At 40.3% G+C, this 22,373-nt stretch overlaps 1 protein-coding gene across 1 annotated transcript; it reads right to left on the bottom strand.

Moving 5' to 3' along the window:
• Positions 1-14,572: 14,572 nt before the first annotated feature.
• LOC135337227 (uncharacterized) lies at positions 14,573-19,397 on the bottom strand. Its single transcript, XM_064533121.1, has one exon. It carries the CDS (start codon positions 19,395-19,397, stop codon positions 14,712-14,714), a length of 4,686 nt encoding a protein of 1,561 aa, XP_064389191.1. The 3' UTR covers positions 14,573-14,711.
• Positions 19,398-22,373: the final 2,976 nt, after the last annotated feature.

The following is a 22,373-nucleotide window of genomic DNA, read 5'->3' as shown; positions in this document are numbered from 1 at the left end:
TTTATATTTCATTTCGTATGAGGTCAATTTCTGTGTGCGTAACAACAGGATGACGGTTGACTCTTTGAGGGGGAGGAGTTGGTGTATAGTCCGCTGTGGTGAGAGGGGCTAGTTCATCCATGTAGGGTAGTCTCAGCTGGTCCGGCCTCGTGGCTGGTCGGATGATGGGAGGAGTGATGTAACGATCAGGGTCAGCTTTTTCCACGGCTCCATCAGTGTAAGGTGGGTCCACGGGGTCTCTTTGATCATAATCATCTACTGCTCCTAGTAATTCATTGTCATCATTTTCCTCAGCTACAAGCTGATACATTTCTCGGACATTGTTAGCTTGTCTGAGTCTTATGTCTGCAGCACCAGCTCCTAAGTTCCTTATGGTGTCCTCTATCTTCAGCCACGTATTCCTCTTCTTGAGTACGAATTGGTAAAAGTGATAACATAGTGTTGTGACAAATAGGGTGAATGACATAGCCATTGAAGTATTGGCTAGTGCTGACTGATTTTTCTTGGTATCTTTGACATAGAAGGTACCAAATGCTAGAATAGCAATATTGAGTAGATAGAGAGTTTCAATGGAACCACAGAATGTATTTTTATATAAACGATTAATCAATAGTTTCCATCCAATAAGTCCAACTGATAGAATCCCAGATGATAGAATAGGGAGGTAAGTATCTGGAGCCATAGCAGTTACTAGATTATGAGCAATCAGGGCAAAGAGGAGCAGTCCCATCCAGTAGCGATGCTTGGGAGTGAATGGAGCATGGTATGCATCCATGAAGCCAATGTACTTCGTATTTTTGGTCCATATCATAACCTTGGAGCAGCGTGGAAACCATTGTCCAAAGAAGAGCAGTACAGTGAACAATCCACCAGCAATGAGGATTATTGCAGCAGCAACAAACCGAGGGATGTGATTAGGAGTGAAGTATTGCACATTGCCATCGTACAGCCAAACTATATCACTTGTATTATCAGGATAATCTAAAACCCTGTATTGTAGTGCAGCAATAATAAACCGTAAGAGTTTAGAATAAGAGAGTAGGATGAGTGTGCCTAGGGCAGCAACTGGGTTCCTGTTGGAGAGGAGCTTTGAAAATAAGTTAAAGTGCTTGCTCAAAATGATAATAAGAAACATAAGAAGAAACAAGTAAGCGGGAAAGACAAGTTGAAGGAGCACTTTTACTTGAGAGTTCATTCCATCATAAAAGCATACTTCGATTCCCAAGTCAAGATTCAACCATGATACAAAAATTGTTAAAAAATCATGTACATTAGGCAAGAAAATCACTTTATTAGCTGCTAGTATGTTGGCATAGAAAATAAGGCCATGAATATTTCCTGTTGCTATAGTGATATTGAGCACCAGAATTAAAACCACTAGCAATATGCCTGCCAGCGCAAATGGTATTACTAGAAGAATGTAAAGATTAGAGCATTCTTTACATTTTGACGTAGCCAGCACAAGACTGAGTCCTGGTTTACATTCTCCACACAAGACACCACTTCGATTGTAGGCACACTGCTTGTCAGGGTTGCTTAGACTGATGTTGACTGGTTTTTGTACACAATAGTCAAATCTACAGTTGCTCACAACATACCCTGTTCCGTTGGTGGTATTTGCGACTCTTATCCATATGCTACTTTCCAGTTTTATGGTCTCCTTTTTCTCAGAGCAGTTTGTTATATGATAATCTTGTTGCAAAACTGGATCACAGTCACACTTGCACTCAATACTGGACTGAATTGGTTTGAGCCCAATAGGGCATGTGCAGGGTAGAAAATAAATATTAATAAGTTGTCTCGAAATTCCCAAATTGATGCATGGACCTTTGGCATACAGTTCCATCTGAGCAGAACTGTCTTTTGAGAATACATTATACTCTAATTCTGTGCACCGATTGCCAACTGTTTGTTCAGTTTGTCCTTCTTTGAGACGACCAACTCCACTCGTAGTTATAACAGAACTGCGAATTGTGGCATTAATTGGATTTCTAACTTGATCAACAGCCATAACGCTGATTTTATACGTGTGCCCTTTTCTTGTAAAAACATAGTCACTTTGTGAATAGTTACAAACAATTACTTGAACAGGCGAAGAGGAGATTGATAACTCAGCGGATAGTTTTACAGTGTTATTTATGTAGTCTAATCCATTTGAAGAATTGTGATATTCAGCATTTTGACTTGCTGTACACCTGTCCAACAGACCTCCGTAGATGTCTGCTCCTGATCGAGTAGCTGTGTTGTTAGTCATGAATGTGTTGAAGTGGTTTGTTTTCAACTTGGGTTCATTAAAGTTTATTGTTTGAATAAAGCAATCCTCAAAAATAGTTTGAATAGCACCAGTTTCTATGACCCCTGCTCTGCAAGCACCACTCTTCTCTGTGTCATCGGCCACAAATATTCCCCCTCCGTACCGAGCCAAATTGCTGTTGATCAGTAACGAGACCAATGGCTTTTGTGCCACATCTTCATAGTAATATTTTAATAAGTACAGTCTTGAACTTTGCCGCAGAAACACTCCACCTCCACTGGTGGTTGCTGTGTTTGAGTCGATGTTAACGTGTGAGTGAGTTAGTTTAATGGTTGTAGCTACTGCATAAATACCTCCACCATTCTCAGCAATGTTGTCAACAATCACAGTCCGTATATCATTTATTAATTTATTATTGGACGAATGTTGAAATTCAACTCTACTAGAATGAGCATAAATTCCTCCACCATCCTGGTGTGCTGTATTGAGATTGATCTTTATTGGCTTATTTACTAGGAGTGTACCCACTCTCAAAAATATTCCTCCTCCGTAGGTAGCTCTATTGTTTTTCAGCATACTGTCACAGATTGTCACAGTACTGCCAAGGTCACCATGAATCACTCCACCATTTGCGTTAGCACTGTTGTTTGTCAATGTGCTGTCGGAGATAATTACAGTACCTAAGGTAACACCAATCGCTCCACCACTCATATCAGCACTATTGTTTGTCAGTGTGCTGTTGGAGATTGACACTCTGCCTGAGTAATTATCAATCACTCCACCATTCCATTCAGCGTTGTTGTTTGTCAGCGTGCTGTCGGAGATAAACACCCTGCCTGAGTCAACATTAATCGCACCACCCCAACGGTCAGCTCTGTTGTTTGTCAGTTTGCTATCAGAGATGTTTACAATACCTGAGGAAGTGCCAATTGCTCCTCCACTCCAGTGAGCACTGTTTTTTGTCAGTATGCTGTCGGATATGGACACATTGAATGAATGATTATAATTGATCGCTCCACCATTCCTGTCAGCTCTGTTGTTTGTCAGTATGCTGTCGGAGATGGTGACACTGTGTGAGCATGAGTAAACACCAACCGCTCCACCATTTTCTTTAGCACTGTTATATGTCAGGGTACTATCAGAGATTGACATACTGCCTAAGTAAACACCGATTGCTCCACCACTCCCGTGAGCACTGTTGTTTGTCAGTTCACAATTGGAGATGTTCACACTACTGCCTGAGCCAACATGAATCGCTCCACCATCCTGAGAAACTTTGTTATTTGTGAAAGTGCACCAAGTAATCACTACAGCTCCAGATATCACTTCTACTGCTCCTCCAGTCAACGCACTGTTGTAGTTGAACTCTGTGTTGTTGATCTGTGCATTGTTTGACTCGCTGTAAAGTGCACCTCCATCATTTCTAGTGAATACACTATTTGTTACGTGCACATCATCAGCCTCAACGTGTAGTGCCCGACCAGTGTTGTTCATAAAAAGAGTGCTCTCAATTATTGCAGTTTTAGTGTTAGCAATTTTTACTGTATCTGCCTGATTGAGTAAATCGAAGTCCATAAAGTAGCAGTCGTTGATATAGACATCGTTGGCACTGTCAATGGTAAATCCTTGATGTGAGTTTTGTCGTCCAATATTCACTCCAACAAAACCCAAGTGTTCAATACTCAATTCAGTAATACTAACAAAACTTATCGCACTATTGCCATTGAATCCAACTACAGTTGCACTTTTGTTCTGACCAGTGATTTGCACATGTAAGAAGTTACGAATCAATAACTGCTCAGTTAACACATGATCTCCAGGTAGAAAGCTCAAGGTGAGATTGTCTCCACCAGATAACAGGTCTGTTTGAACAAGTTGCTCGAGAGTAAAACAAGTTCCATTTCGATAGTCACGACACAAGCTGGTTGAATTCACTGGCACAATGTGATAGTGCTCACTCCTGGTAACAGTAGCTAGAGTCAGTAGCAGCACTACCCAGCTGAGAATCCTTCTAGACAGCATCTCTCTGAGGTGCATATGAGGATTAATCAGTTATTGTTAGCATGTTATAATGATTAATCTGCTACCTAAATATAAATTATACATGCCTATAATTAACTCACTTGTTTAATGATGCTGCACTCTCGTAACTGTTTCTGTTTCGCTAGTCAACAAGCACTCTTTTAAAAACAATTCAATGAAGAGAGTAGTATCCTGTTTTGAAAACTTGCATAATCTCATGGATACAAGGTGCTGCTTTTGGTATTGATAATACATACAATGCATATTGATGTTTTGACTTTCCCCTGCTAATGGATTGTTTTGACCCAATCAAGCAGCAAGGCATCTCCATCCTGTTTAGTGATTGTCACCTGCCTCCCACAATGGTTGTATATACAAGTCTGAGAATCTTTCCACCTGCATATGAGGCCGTCTGTTTATTATTTGTACGTCCCCCTTATAATATTATATCTTAATTAATACTGCTATATGTGCATATACGATTGTACTGGCGTAGCTATAAAAATACCATAGATTTGTGCATTGCTTGTTCTCCCATTTAGAGCTCATTCCATTGCTCTCCTATGTATAGTGTCATTCCCGTGTCCAGTTACCAATGTTTTACTACGGCCGTAACAACATGTCTCTCGGCTTCGATACTGCAGGTGTGTGATTTGCATATAGTCATGGTGATGCGAATGATAAGAAGTTATGTTACCACTGCTGTTAAAAGTCAATTGTTGCAACAAATCCAAACATTTTGTTAATTGCCAATTGTTTGGTATTAGAAGCCATGCAGTCTGCTTTGTTCTACACCAGGCAGGATAAATTGAAACTTTACTGGTGTTTGTGTATTTACAGTGATTGCATACCGTATTACTAGAATGTTTTGCGAGCATCAAACATTTGCGAACTTTGTGATGGTTGATTAATTCGCAACAATAAAATCCGCAAAACCTAAATTAGTAAATGCTAGTAAACTAGTAAATACACACAATCCTTGCCAGAACGCATGCAATAGTTAGATCACAAAGGGTCAAATTTTCTGCTGATCTGGCTCATTCGCAAAGGTTTTCACCAGCAAAACATTCTAGTAATACGGTAAAAACGAGAAGATTCCTTTGCCAGGTAATTTTTTTTACTATCTATGGCAGTGTTTTGAAATCCTCTGTAGTTCAATGACACAACAATTACTGTCAGCAATCTACATCAACATACAACAGCTGGTCTCCCTGTTACCTGGCAACGACAATTGTGTCATACTATGGTCATACATAGCTGGCCTTGAACAATTTTTGGGACTAGGTACGATTGATGAGATCTGTTCCAAAGATCTCCTTACAGGAATTGTTTAGTAGTGCCCATGCAGTATTAATTTTATTGTGCCAATCCACAATCTCAATTCAAAACACAGAATTGCCTCTCTTAAAGCCTAAGATGGTAAAATGCCTAAGAGGTGTTTAGAGTTTCATGGGGTTTGTACCAACCACCATCAGCGTGGGCATTTCCCTTCTTTAATTGCCCATGTATTTAGTACACAATGTGCACAACTTGCATGATACCAAATTTATATGATATTCCCATTCAACAGTGTACTCGCTACACCAATATGTCGAAGGACAACCTTCTCTTCTCGTTTGCACATTTCTTTGAGTTGAAGTTCTACTCCGAGACATATCACAGACACAACTTAATTGATGGTAAACATGCATCCTGTACTGTGTGCATGCAGGGCTGGTATAGGCTAGCTTAATTGCATGCATCTAACACCTGTACAGAAAATATTGGAGGAAACCTATAAATGCACAATAGACTCAAACAACCTGCCAGCATATTAATGGTATAATGATCAATACACATATACAAGTACATATACACACAGGCCAAACACGGTTGACCTGTTGGATGTACTTGCTCCCCTGAAGATCATGGATTCGTATCCCCACACCCCTCGTTGGAAGTTACACCTGGACTAATAAAACCAATCCAAGGAATGTCATGTATAGTGCTTGGGGGTTAACTGCTATAATTATGCACTATTTTTCCAGTGCACATCATAATTATGATCATACATATAATTATGGTATGTGTTTAAGTATAATATAGTGAGCTCAGTGCTGTGAAATGTGCTTAATAGTAGCCTTCCTTGGGCAGACCATAGATACTATATCTATGGGCAGACCAACAGTGACTGAAATATTGAATTGCATGCATGGTTACACAGGTGGAAACATACCGGTATATTGCTAGGGAAATTTTGATGTGGGTAGATCACAGACAATAGTTGGCAACAATGTCACATGTGTGGGTGTGTGTGTGTGACTTCATAGCTTGATGTGGTGTACTTACACAATTTAATGTTGTGACCACACCGCTTTCTGTTAGACAAACCACTCTTCAGACACAAATGGTTTTTTACTAGGTATGAGTGATTATTCAGTGCATGTATTGGCACTATAAGCAAGATCCAAGTTATAATTATTGCACAGCCATGGCAAGCAAATTAGCATTATTGCAGTGCAAACCATGCAATGATGCATGGATGTCATATGATCCACCCCCTTTCGCGGATTTAATTTTCGCGCTAGCAGCCTTTTTGCAGCATGCATGCATGCATGCGATAGTAAATTCGTGGGTGTATAATGTTCGCGGTACATACTTATCAGCGAAAACCACGAACATTTATACCCTCAAAATATACCCGCTATACATGCAGTATTTTATAGAAAACTCAAGTTGTTATATGAATTATATACGTTACCCAGGAGATAGTACTGTTTGTGTTCTCTGTTTGCGCACGTATTAAACGATGCTGCTAAGGTAACAAGCGTGTAATAAAAATCATACAGTCCCTTTTCTGTGTTATAGTTATATTCCACAGTAAAGCATAATTTGGTAAGGGTTGTCATTATAATAAAACACATATTTATTGCAGGTATTAATGTAGCGTTTACAAGACTTAGCTATGTGTGTGTGTGTGTATGTGTGTGTATGTGTGCGTGCGAGCTTCTCTTATAAAACAACTGTAAATCTCATGCAACGACACATTATACCCACCATTCTTTAATTTGCTTAAACTGCATTCTCAACAGTTTTATTATGGTCAAGTCCTATAGAGACATCGATATCATCACTCGGCTGGCTCCTCGCTATCAAGTATAGTAAGTGTTTGAGGGCACCCAGTGTACCCCCACTCCAAGTGCATATATACTGATGCAGGCCATACTAGCTGACATTGAGTTCCTGGTACACAACGCCATCATGGACTACAGTTACTCACTTGCATTGGTGACTGCTTGTTGTTCTAAAAAATGGTAAGCGCCGTGGGGAAAGGGCAGGGCATGTAAGTGGCTTATAATAATTATTAGCAAGCTTCATATCATGTGCATGTTAACTTTATGCTAATAACTTTTGAGGTATGGCTTTTAACTCTTGGAGTTACACACTGTTTTTCGGTAAACATCATAGACAAGTATTGTTATCAACAATTAATTGTGACAATTACGAAGTAATACCTTTATAGTATTGGAATTCGTTGGAATCAACTTAATTAATATTCAGCAAAAGATGCAGTAAAGCGACAACTATAATGTCTATCTCTCTAACATGAAATAATAATGTAGCCTCCAAAAATGCAGGGTATAGCTAATTAAGACACAGACTGATTTCACACTTCATTGCGTATGAGGCCTATTTCTGTATGTGTAACAGCAGGACGATGGTTGACTCTTATAGGGGGAGGGGCTGGTCTGTAGTCCTCTGTGGTAAGGGGGGCTAGTTCATCCATGTAGGAAAGTCTCAGCTGGTCTGGCCTCGTGGCAGGTCTGATGATGGGAGGAGTGATGTAACGATCAGGGTCAGCTTTTTCCATGGCTCCATCAGTGTAAGGTGGGTCCACGGGGTCTCTTTGATCATAATCATCTACTGCTTCGAGTAATTCATTGTCATCGTTTTCCTCAGCTACAAGCTGATACATTTCTCGGACATTGTTAGTTCGTCGGAGTCTCATGTCTGCAGCACCAGCTCCTAATTTCCTTATAGTGTCCTCAACCTTTAGCCATGTATTGCTCTTCTTGAGTACAAATTGGTAAAAGTGGTAGCAGAGTGTTATCACAAATAGGGTGAATGATAGCGCAAGTGAAGTATTGGCTAGTGCTGACTGATTTTTCTTGATATCTTTGACATAAAAGGTGGCAAATGCTAGAGCAGTAACATTGAGTAGATAAAGAGTTTCAAGGGAACCACAAAATGTATTTTTATACAAACGATTATTGAATAGTTTCCATCCAATCAGTCCAACTGATAGAACTCCAGATGATAGAATAGGGAGGTAAGTGTCTGGAGCCATAGCAGTTACTAGATTATGAGCAATCAGGGCAAAGAGGAGCAGTCCCATCCAGTAGCGATGCTTGGGAGTGAATGGAGCATGGTATGCATCCATGAAGCCAATGTACTTCGTATTTCTGGTCCACTTCATAACGTTAGAACAGCGAGGAAACCATTGTCCAAAAAAGAGCACTACAGTGAACAATCCACCAGCAATGAGGATTATAGCAACAGCAACAAACCGAGGGATGTGATCAGGAGTGAAGTATTGCACATTACCATCGTACAGCCAAACTATATCACTTCTACCATCAGGATAATCTAAAACCCTGTATCGTAGTGCAGCAATAATAAACCGTAAGAGTTTGGAATAAGAGAGTACAATGAGTGTGCCTAAGGCTGCAACAGGGTTTCTGTTAGAGAGGAGCTTTGCAAATGAGTCAATGTACTTGCTCAAAATGATAACGAGAAACATAAGAAGAAACAGGTAGGCAGGAAAGACAAGTTGAAGAAGCACTTTTGCTTGAGAGTTCATTCCATCATAAAAGCATATTTCGATTCCCAAGTCAAGATTCAACCATGATACAAAAATTGTCAAAAAATCATATAAATTAGGAAAGAAAATCACTTTATTAGCTGCTAGTATGTTGGCGTAGAAAATAAGGCCATGAATATTTCCTGTTGCTATAGTGATGTTGAGCACCAGAATTAAAGCCACTAGCAATATGCCAGCTAGCGCAAATGGTATCACTAGAAGAAGGTAAAGATTAGAGCATTCTTGACAGTTTGACGTAGCCAGCACAAGACTCAGTCCTGGTTTACATTCTCCACACAAGACACCACTTCGATTGAAAGCACACTGATCGTCAGGGTTACTTAGACTGATTATGACTGGTTTTTCTACACAATAGTCAAAAGTACAGTTACTAACAACATAACCTGTTCCGTTGGTGGTATTTGCGACTCTTATCCATATGTTACTTTCCAGTTTTATGGTCTCATTTTTCTCAGAGCAGTTTCCTATCTGATATCCTTGTTGCAACAATGGATCACAGTCACACTTGCACTCAATTTGGGACAGAATTGGTTTGAGTCCAATAGGGCATGTGCAGGGTAGAAAATATATATTAAAAAATTGTTTTGAAATTCCTAAATTGATGCATGGGCCTTTGGCATAGAGTTCCACTTGAGCAGAGCTGTCCTTTGAGAATACATTGTACGTTAATTCTGTGCACTGATTGCCAACTTCCTGTTTTGCCTGTCCTTCTGTGAGACGACCAACTCCACTCTCACTGACAACAGAACTTTGAATTGCAGCATTCACTGGATTTCCAATTTGGTCAACAGCCATAACACTGATTTTAATTGTGTGTCCTTTTCTTGTAAGAACATGCTCACTTTTTGAATAGTTACAAAAAATCACTTGAACAGGCAAAGAGGAGATTGATAACTCAGTGGAGGATTTTACAGTTTTATTTATGTAGTCCAATCCATTTAATGAATTTTGATATTCAGTATTTATGCTTACTGTACACCTGTCCAACACACCACCGTAGATGTCTGCTCCTGATTGGGTAGCCGTGTTGTTAGTCATAAATGTGTTGAAGTAGTTTATGTTTAACTTGAATCCATACACATTGATAGTTTGGATAAAGCATTCATCAAAAATAGTTTGACTAGCACCAGTTTCTGTGACCCTTCCTCTGCAGGGACCACTCTCTGTGTCATCAGCCACAAATATTCCCCCTCCGTACTGAGCCGAGTTGTTGTTAATTAGTAAAGTGACTAATATATTCTGAGACCTTTTTGCCACATCTTCATATTCTTTCTTAAATAAGTACAGTTTTGAACTTTGCTGTAGAAACACTCCACCTCCATTAGCAGTTGCTGTGTTTGAGTCAATGTTAACGTGTGATTGAGTTAGTTTAATGGTTGTAGCTACTGCATAAATACCTCCACCATTCTCAGCAATGTTGTCTGTAATCTCACTTTGTATGTTTGCAGGAATTCGTAATGCAGATTGAAATTCAACTTTACTTGAATCAGCATAAATGCCTCCACCATTCTTTGCTGTGTTGTGATAGATCTCTATTGCCTCATTTACAAAAAGTGTACTCACTCTCAGAAATATCCCTCCTCCATAGGTAGCTATGTTGTTTTTCAACGTACTATTGGAGATGGACACAGTACTGCCTAGATTACCATATAACGCTCCACCACTCCCGTCAGCAGTGTTGTGTGTCAGGGTGCTGTCGGAGACAGACGCACTGCCTGAGTAAACAACAATTGCTCCACCATATTCAGCTCTGTTGTTTGTCAGCGTGCTGTAGGAGAAGGACACACTACTTGAGTAAACATGAATCATTCCTCCACCATGGGCAGCTCTGTTGTTGGTCAGTGTGCTTTTGTAGATACACACACTACTGCTTGCGAAAATACGAATCGCTCCACCATTATGGTCAGCACTGTTCTTTTTCAGTGTGCTGTCAGAGATGGACACAGTACCTGAGAAAATACTAATTGCTCCACCATAGTCAGCTTCATTTTTTGACAGGGTGCTGTAGGATATGGACACATTACCTAAGGAAACTCTAATCGCTCCACCATAGTCAGCTTTGTTTTTTGACAGTGTGCTGTTGGAGATAGACACACCGCCTGTGTAAATACCAATTGCTCCACCATCAGAGCCAGCACTGTTGTTTGTCAGCTCGCTGTCGGAGATGGACACACTGCATGAATAAACATCAATCGCTCCACCATAGTCATGTGCTTTGTTTTTTGTCAGTGTGCTGTCGGAGATGGACACAGTACTACCTGCATTACAATGAATCGCTCCCCCGTTCCCGTCAGCCATGTTGTTTGTAACTGTGCAGTTGGACATAAACACACTGCCTAACCAAACGTCAATCACTCCACCAAATTCAGCTCTGTTACTAGTCAGTATGCTGTCAGAGATGGACACACTACCTGAGTCAACATTGATCACTCCACCACTCTTGTCAGCACTGTTGTTTGTCAGCTCGCTGTCGGAGATGGACACACTGCACGAATAAACATCAATCGCTCCACCATAGTCAGCTCTGTTGTTTGTCAGTATACTGTCGGAGATGGACAAAGTACTACTTACATTACCACTAATCGCTCCACCATTCACGTCAGCCATGTTGTTTGTAACTGTGCAGTTGGACATAAACACACTGCCTAACCAAATGTGAATTGCTCCACCAAATTCAGCTCTGTTACTAGTCAGTATGCTGTCAGAGATGGACACACTACTTCCTGGGCCAAAATAAATCGCTCCACCATACAGAAAAGCTTCGTTATATGTGAAGTTACACCAAGTGATCACTATTGTACTAGATATAACTTCTACTGCTCCTCCACTCTTGGCAGTATTGTAGTTGAACTCTGTGTTGTTAATGAGTACGTTGTTTGATTCAACATCAACTGCACCTCCATCGTTTCTAGTGAACTCACTATTTGTTATGTACACATTATCAGCCTCAACGTGCAGTGCCCGACCAATGTTGTTCATAAAGAGAGTGCTCTCAATTGTTGCAGTTTGAGTTTTAGTAATCTTAACTATGTGCGTTTCCACCTGATCGAGTAGTTTAAAGTCCATGAAGTAGCAGTTGTTGATATAGATGTCATGGGCACCATAAATGATAAAACTTTGATCAGAGTTTTGAGGTCCAAAATTCGCTCCAACAAAACCCAAGTGTTCAATATTTAATGTAGCAGTACCATCAAAACATATCGTACCATTGCTATGGAATCCAATTACAGTTGTACTTGTGTTCTGGCCAGTGATTTGCACATGTGAGAAGTTACGAATCAATAGCTGCTCAGTTAACAAATGATCTCCAGGTAGAAAGCTCAAGGTGAGGTTGTCTCCACCAGATAACAAGTCGGTTTGAACAAGCTGCTTGAGAGTGAAACAGGTTCCATTTCGATAGTTATAACACAAGTCAATTGAACCCACTGGTACAATGTGATAGTGCTCATGATCACTCCTGGTAATAGTAGCTAGGGACAGGAGGAACACTAACCAGCTGAGAATACTCTTAGACTTCATATCTGAGGTGCATATGATTGTTGGCATGTTAAAAAGATAATAGTTATGCTGCTCGTATAGATAACTGCATGTGTACACCGCATGCATACCCTGTAAGATAATCTACGCATAACTCACTTGTTTGCACTTTCAGTTCTGAATGTTCTTCTTTTTTGTCTTACAGTGATTGCCACATCCCATGCACTTATAACAGCCTTAAATAACACAGTTTCTCCTAAGGGGAGTTTGATAGTAAACCACCAGTGCATGCATGCATAAGCAGCATAGCCACTAATTATACTTAACTTTCCTGTTGTCTTTTCTATATGCCAGCCTAATAGACTTACAGGCACAATATTTACTTTTGTTTTATGTTTAAACATCCTGTTTCATGGAAACGTAACATTGGACTTCAGTATTTCCCTGATGGCCTTGCCAGATGTATATACTATACAAATAGGCACACTCTCTTTACTAATCGATTTATTGTCCGAGTATAAACATCCTGGGAGCATCGCAGTACAACATAAAACAATAATTCTCAGTACAACACAACTATTGTTCCCCCAGGTCCTTCTTTTGTTGCCACACTTGTGATACTTCTGACATGGTACAACATCAACACTGCAATCCACATCAACATGCAGCAGATGAACAGACCACAAAACCACAACACACTCGAGAGCCATCGCCTACTACTCTGAGTATGACTGAAACCACTGTATATCACTTTCTGTGAGTGATTAATATAATACATGTGAGCTTTCAGTTTTATTTGTTTGCTGTCTCTTGTATCAAGCACGATGCTAAAGAAGGAAAGACGAAATTAGTCTTGTATTGTAACGTTTACAAAAAAAAGCTATGTTTGTGTGCAAGCTTCTTTATATGTCCATGCAATGGCAGTACATTGTATACCCACAATTCTTTACTTGTATTTTCTCCACAGATGATAGAAAAAGCTATAGGGATATAAAAAAATAACAGTGGCGACGTACTGTTGGATGAGAACTACCTTCAATGTACGTGTTAATGTCTACGTATTACTACTTGTTTAAGCTATCAGGTGATGTGCACACTGCATGTAGGTTTTAATTTTATACTACACACATGTATAATTATGTTATATGTCACAATTATAAAAATTTGTGCAATAATTGAAAACACACACAATATTGCAATTGCACTGTCAATCCTATGTACAACCTATACTGATATATGTTTTTAGTTGGAAGTGTCTGTGGAAGTTAGTATAGCCTAAAAGGCATGCACTGCATGCTGTATACTAAGTATAACTATTTTGACTACTATAGTAGTATACAGCATGCAGTGGCTATTATAGTATGGCCATTCAGTATATTCTGAGTTTAGCAAGTGTCCCAGTATACGTGTACTCCCACTCCAAGGGGGTACCTATATTGATGCAAGCAACGTGCACAGCCAACAAGGTGTTTGATTTGAGATGTACATTCATTGATCCATCTAAAGAAAGCAGTGGGGACGTACTGTTGGATGAAAACTACCTTCAATGCATGTACGTGAATGTGCATGTTACTTATTTAAGATGTCAGGTGATTAGTAAGGCCACACTAGCTGACATTGAGTTCCTGGTATACAGAACGCCATCATGGACTGACTCTCTACAGTAACTCACTTGCATTGGTGACTGTTGTTGGAAAATTTGTCGGAAAAAATGGTAAGCAGGACATGTAAGTGCATTATAAGTGGCTTATTAGCAAGCTTCATATCACGTGCATGTTAATTTTATGCTTGTATTCTCAAATAACTTTTGAAGTATGGCTATAACTCTGATTTGGAGATAGCCTACACACTGTTTTTCGATGAACATCATAGACAAGTATTGTTATCAACAATTAATTGTGACAATTACGAAGTAAGTATACTCCTATACTAGGTTACTAGGTATAACATATCTTTATAGTATTGGAATTCGTTATTAATGGAATCAATATTCAGTACAAAAGATACAAGCGACAATTAATATACTAATGATATACAATTAAATTTGATGTAGCCTCCAAAAATGCAGGGTATAGCTAATTAAGACACAGACTGATTTCACACTTCATTGCGTATGGGGCCGATTTCTGTGTGCGTAACAACAGGACGATGGTTGACTCTTGGAGGGGGAGGGGCTGGTCTTCTGTAGTCCTCTGTAGTGAGGGGGGCTAGTACGTCCAGGGCAGGCTCTCTCAACTGGTCCGGCCTCGTGGCTGGTCTGATGATGGGAGGAGTGATGTAACGATCAGGGTCAGCTTGTTCCACGGCTCCATCAGTGTAAGATGGTGGGTCCACCATGTCTAGATCTATATGCTCAGCTTTAAGTTGCTCATCGTCATCAATGGCTGCAAGATGATGCATTGCCATGGCGTTGTTAGGTTGTTGATTCTTTTTGTCTGCAGCACCAGTTCTCAAGTTCTTTGTGACTTCCTTTATTTTAAGCCATATTTTGGTCTTCTTTAGTATAAAGTGGTGGAAATGGTAGCTGATTATTATCACAAAAAGGATGAAAGCTATGGACATTGAAACATTGATCAGTGTTTCTTGCTGTCGGTGTGTTTCAACAACATAGGAAGTGCCAATAGATAGAATGCCAAGATTAAGCAGAAAGAAGGTTTCTAGATATCCATTAAATTGCTTTTTGTGCACTCGGTTGTTCAATGATATCAGCTCGAATGCAATACACCCAGCTGATAGCACAGGGAGAGAAGTGTCTGCAGCCATGGCAGCTACTAGATTATGAGCAATCAGAGCAAAGAGGAGCAGTCCCACCCAGTAGCGATGCTTGGGAGTGAATGGAGCATGGTATGCGTCCATGAAGCCAATGTAATATGTGTTCTTGGTCCATATCATAACCTTGGAACAGCGTGGAAACCATTGCCCAAAGAAGAGCACTACAGTGAACAATCCACCAGCAATGAGGATTATAATAGCAGCAACAAACTGAGGAATGTGTTTGGAAGTAAAGTATGTTACGTTGCCATCAAACAACCAAACAGTCTTGATTGAACCATCAGAATATTCCAAGACCCTGCTTTGTAGTGCAGCAACGATAAATCGTAAAAATTTAGAATAAGACAGTAGGACGAGTGTGCCTAGGGCAGCAACTGGGTTCCTGTTGGAGAGGAGTTTTGCAAATGAGTCAAAATACTTGCTCAAAACTATAATAAGAAGTATTAGAAGAAACAGATAAGTGGGAAAGGCAAGTTGAAGGAGTACTTTTGCTTGAGAGTTCATTCCATCATAAAAGCACGTGTTGATTCCCAGGTCAAGATTCACCCATGATATGAAAACTGTTAAAAAGTTGTTTAAACTAGGAAAGAAAATTGCTCTATTAGCAGCTACTATATTTGCGTAAAAAATGATGCCATGAAGATTTCCAGTTGCTATAGTGATGTTGAGCACGAGAATTAAAGCAACTAGCAATATGCCAGCCAGCACAAATGGAATTAGTAGAAGAAGGTAAAGATTAGAGCATTCTTGACAGTTTGACGTAGCCAGCACAAGACTTAGTCCTGGTTCACATTCTCCACACAAGACACCACTTCGATTGTAGTCACACTGTTCGTCACGGTTACTTAGACTGATATTAATTGGAATTTCTACGCAATAGTCTAATGCACAGTTACTAACAACATACTCCGTTCTGTTGGTAGTATTTATGACTTCTATCCATGTGTTGTTATTTCTTTCCAGCGCTATGGTTCCATTTTGCTCAAAACAATTTGTTATCTGATATTCTTCAGTTTGCAAAACTGGATCACAGTCACACTTGCACTCAATTGGGGACCGAATTGGCTTGAGTCCGACAGGGCATGTGCAGGGTAGAAAAGAAATATTAATAAGTTGTCTGGAAATTCCCAAATTGATGCATGGACCTTTGGCATAGAGTTCCACTTGAGCAGAGCTGTCCTGTGAGAATACATTGTACTCTAATTCTGTGCACTGATTGCCAACTCTTTGTTCAGCCTGTCCTTCTTTGAGACGATTAACTCCACTCTCACTGACAACTGAACTTTGAATTGTTGCATTCACTGGATTTCCAACTTGGTCAACAGCCATAACACTGATTTTAAATGTATGTCCTTTTTTTGTAGAAACATAGTCATATTGTGAATAGTTACAAAACGTCAATCGAACAGGCCTAGAGGAGATCGATGCAATGGTGGATCTTACGGTTTTAATTATGTAGTCCAATCCTTTTGAAGATTTATATTCAGCATTTTGACTTGCTGTACACCTGTCCAACAAACCTCCAAAGATGTCTGCTCCTGACTGTGTAGCCGTGTTGTTAGTCATGAATGTGTTGATATGGTTTATTTTGATGGAGTCACTATGCAATTTAATTGTTTGAATGAAGCAATCAGCAAAAATGGTTTGAGTTGCATCAGTTTCTGTGGCCCCTCCTCTGCAGGCACCACTCTCTGTGTCATCTGCCACAAATATTCCCCCTCCGTACTGAGCCAAGTTGTTGTTAATCATTAGCTTGACCAATGGATCCTTTGCCGAAATGTCAGGGTCATTTTTATATATGTACAGTTTTGAACCTTGCTGTAGATACACTCCACCTCCTTTAGTGGCTGCTGTGTTTGAGTCAATGTTGACGTATGACTGAGTAAGTTCAACACTTGAAGATACTGCATAAATACCTCCACCATTCTCAGCAATGTTGTGAGCGATCTCACTCTGTTTATTTGGATAAGTATCAGCACCTACCATCTGCACTGATTTGAACTCAACTCTGCTTGAATAAGCATAAATCCCTCCGCCATTATGTGCTGTGTTCTGATTGATCTCTATTGGCTCATTTACAAAGAGCGTACTCTCTCTCAGAAATATCCCTCCTCCAGAGGTAGCCGTGTTGTTGGTGATGATTACTCCTTCTGCGTTAATGTATATTTGACTCTGGTCAGCGCTGATGGCTCCGCCAAACACACCATGATTGTTACTGAGTGTTGTAGGTCCATTAAAGTCGACTCGACTATTAGAAGCATTAATGGGGCCATTATTATTGCTGACAATATTCATTCCTGTGAATGTCACATTTGATTGCTGGTTAATGTTCAAACTGACCATGTTATTGGTAATGTTAGTGTTGTTAAGGATTAAGTTGGATCTTGAAGCATAAATTACTCCTCTATTGGAACTGCTGTTTGTCACCATGCTGTCAGAAATGAACACATTACTGCCTGGGCAAACATCAATAGCTCCACCCTTATCAGCACTGTTGTTTGTCAGCTCACAGATGGAGATGGACAAAGTACTGTCTTCGCTAACACTAATCGCTCCACCATATTCAGCTCTGTTGTTTGTCAGAGTGCTGTGGGAGATAGACACATTGCCTGAGTTCGCACCAATCGCTCCACCACCATTTTTAGTACCTCTGTTGTTTGCCAATCTACTGTTGAAGATGGACGCACTACCGCCTTCGCTAACATAAATTGCTCCACCAAAGTTAGCTCTGTTGTTTGTTAGAGTGCTGTGGAAAACAGACACACTTCCTGAGTTCACACCAATCGCTCCACCACCATCAAAGCCAGCTCTGTTGTTTGTCAGTGTGCTGTTGGAGATGGACACACTGCCTGTCAAAACACCAATCGCTCCACCACCAACAGCTCTGTTGTTTGAAAGAGTGCTGTGGGAGATGGACACATCACCTGAGGTCACACCAATCACTCCACCATAATCAGCTCTGTTGTTTGTTAGCTCGCTGTTGGAGATGGACACACTGCCTGTGGAAACACCAATCGCTCCACCACCACCAGAGTCAGCTCTGTTGTTTGTCAGCTCGCTGTTGGAGATGGACACATTGCCTGTAAAAACACCAATCGCCCCACCACCGTCAGCTCTGTTGTTTGTCAGCGTACAGTCAGAGATGAACACACTACCTGAGTAAATACTAATCGCTCCGCCACTGCCATAGGCACTGTTGTTAGTCAGTGTACTGTCAGAGATGGACAGACTACCTGAGAAAATAGAAATTGCTCCACCAAACTGAGATTTGTTATCGATGAAGGTACTCGATGTGATCACAAGAGTACCAGACACCACTTCTACTGCTCCTCCGCTCCAAGAATTATTGTAGTATAACTCTATGCTGTTGCTGAACAGTACCTTGTTTAAATCAATGTCAACTGCACCTCCATCGTTTCTAGTGAACACACTATTTGTTATGTACACATCATCAGCCTCAACGTGCAGTGCCTGACCAGTATTGTTCATAAAGAGAGTGCTCTCAATTGTTGCAGTTTGAGTATTAGCAATCTTAACTATGTGGGTTTCCACCTGATTGAGTAATACAAAGTCCATAAAGTAGCAATCTTTAATATAAACGTTGTGGGAATTGTCAATAATCATACTTCGATTGGTTTGTGGTCCAACATTCACTCCAACGAAACCCAAGTTTTCAATACTCAATTCAGTATTATTAACAAAAAGTATCGTAGCATTGCTATGGAAACCAACTACAGTTGTACCTGTGTTCTGGCCAGTGATTTGCACGTGTGAGAAGTTACGAATCAATAACTGCTCAGTTAATACATGATCTCCAGGTAGAAAGCTCAAGGTGAGATTGTCTCCATCAGATAACAGGTTTGTTTGAACAAGCTGCTCGAGAGCGAAACAAGTTCCATTTCGATAGTAGTCATGACACAAGTCAGTTGAATCCACTGGCACAATGTGATAGTGCTCACTCCTGGTAACAGTAGCTAGGGTCAGTAGCAGCACTAACCAGTTGAACAGCATATCTGAGGTGCATGTATATATGATAATGATTGTATATTAGTGATTATACTTCTCCGAGTATGGATCTAGTTCGTATAGAGCTACTGCATCAACTCACCGTTTAATTATTAAGGATGTTGCACTCTTTTCTGTTTTACTGCTTTTAATGCTGAAACGTTAATTTTTGTATCTTTATAGTGAGCTCAGTGCTGTGAAATGTGTCCATGGTTGTGTATGGTCGCGGGCAAACTAACAGTGCATGGCTGTAATAATTTAACGAGTTGCATCGTAAGGCCATATAGGGATATTTTGAAGCTTACAGGAAGAGGCTGTTATACTTTATGCCGAGAAATTTTGTAAATGTGGCTACATTTTGCAGAAAGTGCGAACTGACCATATGGAAAGTATTCATATGTGGTCCTGTGTGCTCACAACTAAGCATTCATGCGGGTAAACTAATTTTGCTGGAAGCTTACACTTCCTGTGCAAATTAATAGTTGTGACCATTTATATACATTAATTCAGCACAACCAACAACAACAATTAATTAAAGCATTCATAGACCAAACATTGAAACATTCATATGTAGGTGTCACAGCGAACACCAACAAAGCATTCATAGACTATGCAACCATATATGCAGGGTACCCACAGTATAGACAGTGGGGACTGACTATATGTGGGATGTGTGCTCACAACTAAGCATTCATGTGGGTAAACTAATTTTGCTGGAAGCTTATACTTCCTGTACAAATAATAGTTGTGATCATGTATACATTCAGCACTCAAACACTAGTGCTTTCCCGGATTTAGTGCGTTGATGTATGTTACCCCTTCCCATGCAGTGGAGAATGTGTTATTATTATGTCAGACAGAAACTGGAGCGGCAGAAAGGAACCAGCGGCCCTCGATATTGACAACTATAATATTATTGCTGCAACTCTATAGCATACGTTGGCATTGTTGTCATGGTTACTATACAAGTAGCATTATTATTCGGCGGATAATTTTCCTGGGGAATTTGATTCTGTGAATTTGGCTTGTAGTATACTAAACAATGTCCATCTATATCTTGGCCGAGCGAGATGCCTGATCAAAAGTTGAGGCAACTAAAGGACTAGCTGGTCGTACTTGTTAAATGTACGAAAAAGACAACATGATTAACCGCGAGAGGGAGGCTAGCATGATCGGCAACTTACAGGAGACAGCATTGCAGATCTCAAGAAATGTGATGAGTTCTTATTTCACCTCCCCCTCAGTTGTTCCCCACCCACACACACATCCTCACTCATTCCACCACCTTCACCTCTCACCACCCTCCCCCTCGCTCAACCCACCCCCACAGACTGAAGACTTGGACAGTAAAGTAAGAGAAAAGTAGCTAGCGTTGCAAGATGAGAGACATTCAGGGGGAGAGTTCTGGAGACAGCCAGGCCACTGCCACTTCCACTAGTTACACCTACAGCACACCCCTATACAGTCCATTATTCCCAGTACAGAGTCTTCAAGGTGGTTTGCATGCAGTACGTACTATACTGCAACTATAAGTGACTGCAAAGTTAGTACCCGTTTATAATAGTAACATTAAGGTACTGTCAGTCCTCAGTCTCAATTTCAATACACAAATTTGCCTCTTTTATAGCCCAACTGAACATCAAGGAGGTTCATGGTTATATAGTACAACCATCACTGATGCATGTTGTTGGTGCCATGCAGTCCTACCAGAGTTGGTTCTGTGTTTACACAGTGTGGCTCCACTTTGTGCGTAACTTGTGTTTTGTTCCCATGAACACTAAATTTCCCTTCCTTAACTGCCCATCATTTAACAGCCATAAACTCATACAATCTGATTGGCTAGAGAGGTAGTGTTCTAGAAAATTATGTAGCAAAGATTATAAGAACAGTCAAATTGTAAACACACCACATCCAGCTGTGAAGGCACACAGACACACCACAAAATGTCGTTGAGGGTACCAAATACAAAACTTCAAAATCTCCCTAGTATGCATGTGTAAACATCCCAAGGGTGGCCACCCATGCATAACCATGCACATTTCACAGCACTGAGCTCACTGTAATACACTTAAACACATGCTATGTATGATCATAATGTGCACTGGGAAAGAGACAGAGCATATAATTATAGTAGTTGAACCCAACACTTCAAGCACTGCAAATTCCACGTGATTTAGAAACCCAAAAGGCTTGTTGTAGTATCTCGAATGAGTGGGGGTTCTACTAAGCCCTGAGGGCTTCTAAATCACGTGGAAACTTTCTAAACAGTGTCTCAGCATTTTAGATTATAGTAACCATGAGTCTCGTATGTACGTTGGAAAGGAGATCGTACAAAAGATGAGTGTTGACCTCTATATGCACATTATAATTATAGATCTACCTGTGGTTGCCTATACCTTTCAGATACCTTTGACCTTGGCCGAGATCCTCGGTGCGTACAGTATTGGATTTCGCAACTCTCGTACCGGTTCCTCAAGACAATTGGACGTTCTAGTGATGGAGCACAGCACCAACAAGGTGTTCGATTTGAAGGGCTCCATGAGAAGTCGATTCATGATCCGTCTAAAGAGAGCAATGGGGACGTACTGTTGGATGATAACTACCTTCAATGTATGTGCATGTTAGCTGTCAGGTGATTAGTAGCATAAGTGCATACTGTAGGTCTTAATAGTCAATCATTTCCCACTATTTTTCACCATTATGTGCTCTGCTGCTAGTACTGTAGCTTCATTACCATAAAAAGCTTAATTGGCTCCTCCACCAAGTCCAAGGCATCAGCACCCGCGGTGCTTTCATTCATGATTGCTGTCAGTGGGTCATTGTAGCTTTGCTGTCTTTATGCAGTAGTTTTGCAATTACATAAATTAATTATTATTAGCCGACATTTTGGGAATCAAATATACAGAATATGAACTCATCACCATCACTATTGTTAAAATAAAAGAGAAATCTAAATTGCGAATAGTTAATGAATTGCTTATA

The sequence above is a fragment of the Halichondria panicea genome, chromosome 6 (assembly GCF_963675165.1).
Source record: "Halichondria panicea chromosome 6, odHalPani1.1, whole genome shotgun sequence".
Taxonomy (NCBI): Eukaryota; Metazoa; Porifera; class Demospongiae; order Suberitida; family Halichondriidae; genus Halichondria; species Halichondria panicea.
Note: the sequence above shows the minus strand (reverse complement) of the source record. Positions and strands in the feature narration are given on the sequence as shown.

Bases quoted from the DNA above. Each gene is read 5' to 3' on its own strand.
- LOC135337227 (XM_064533121.1), bottom strand. From the start codon at position 19,397: ATGCTGTTCAACTGGTTAGTGCTGCTACTGACCCTAGCTACTGTTACC.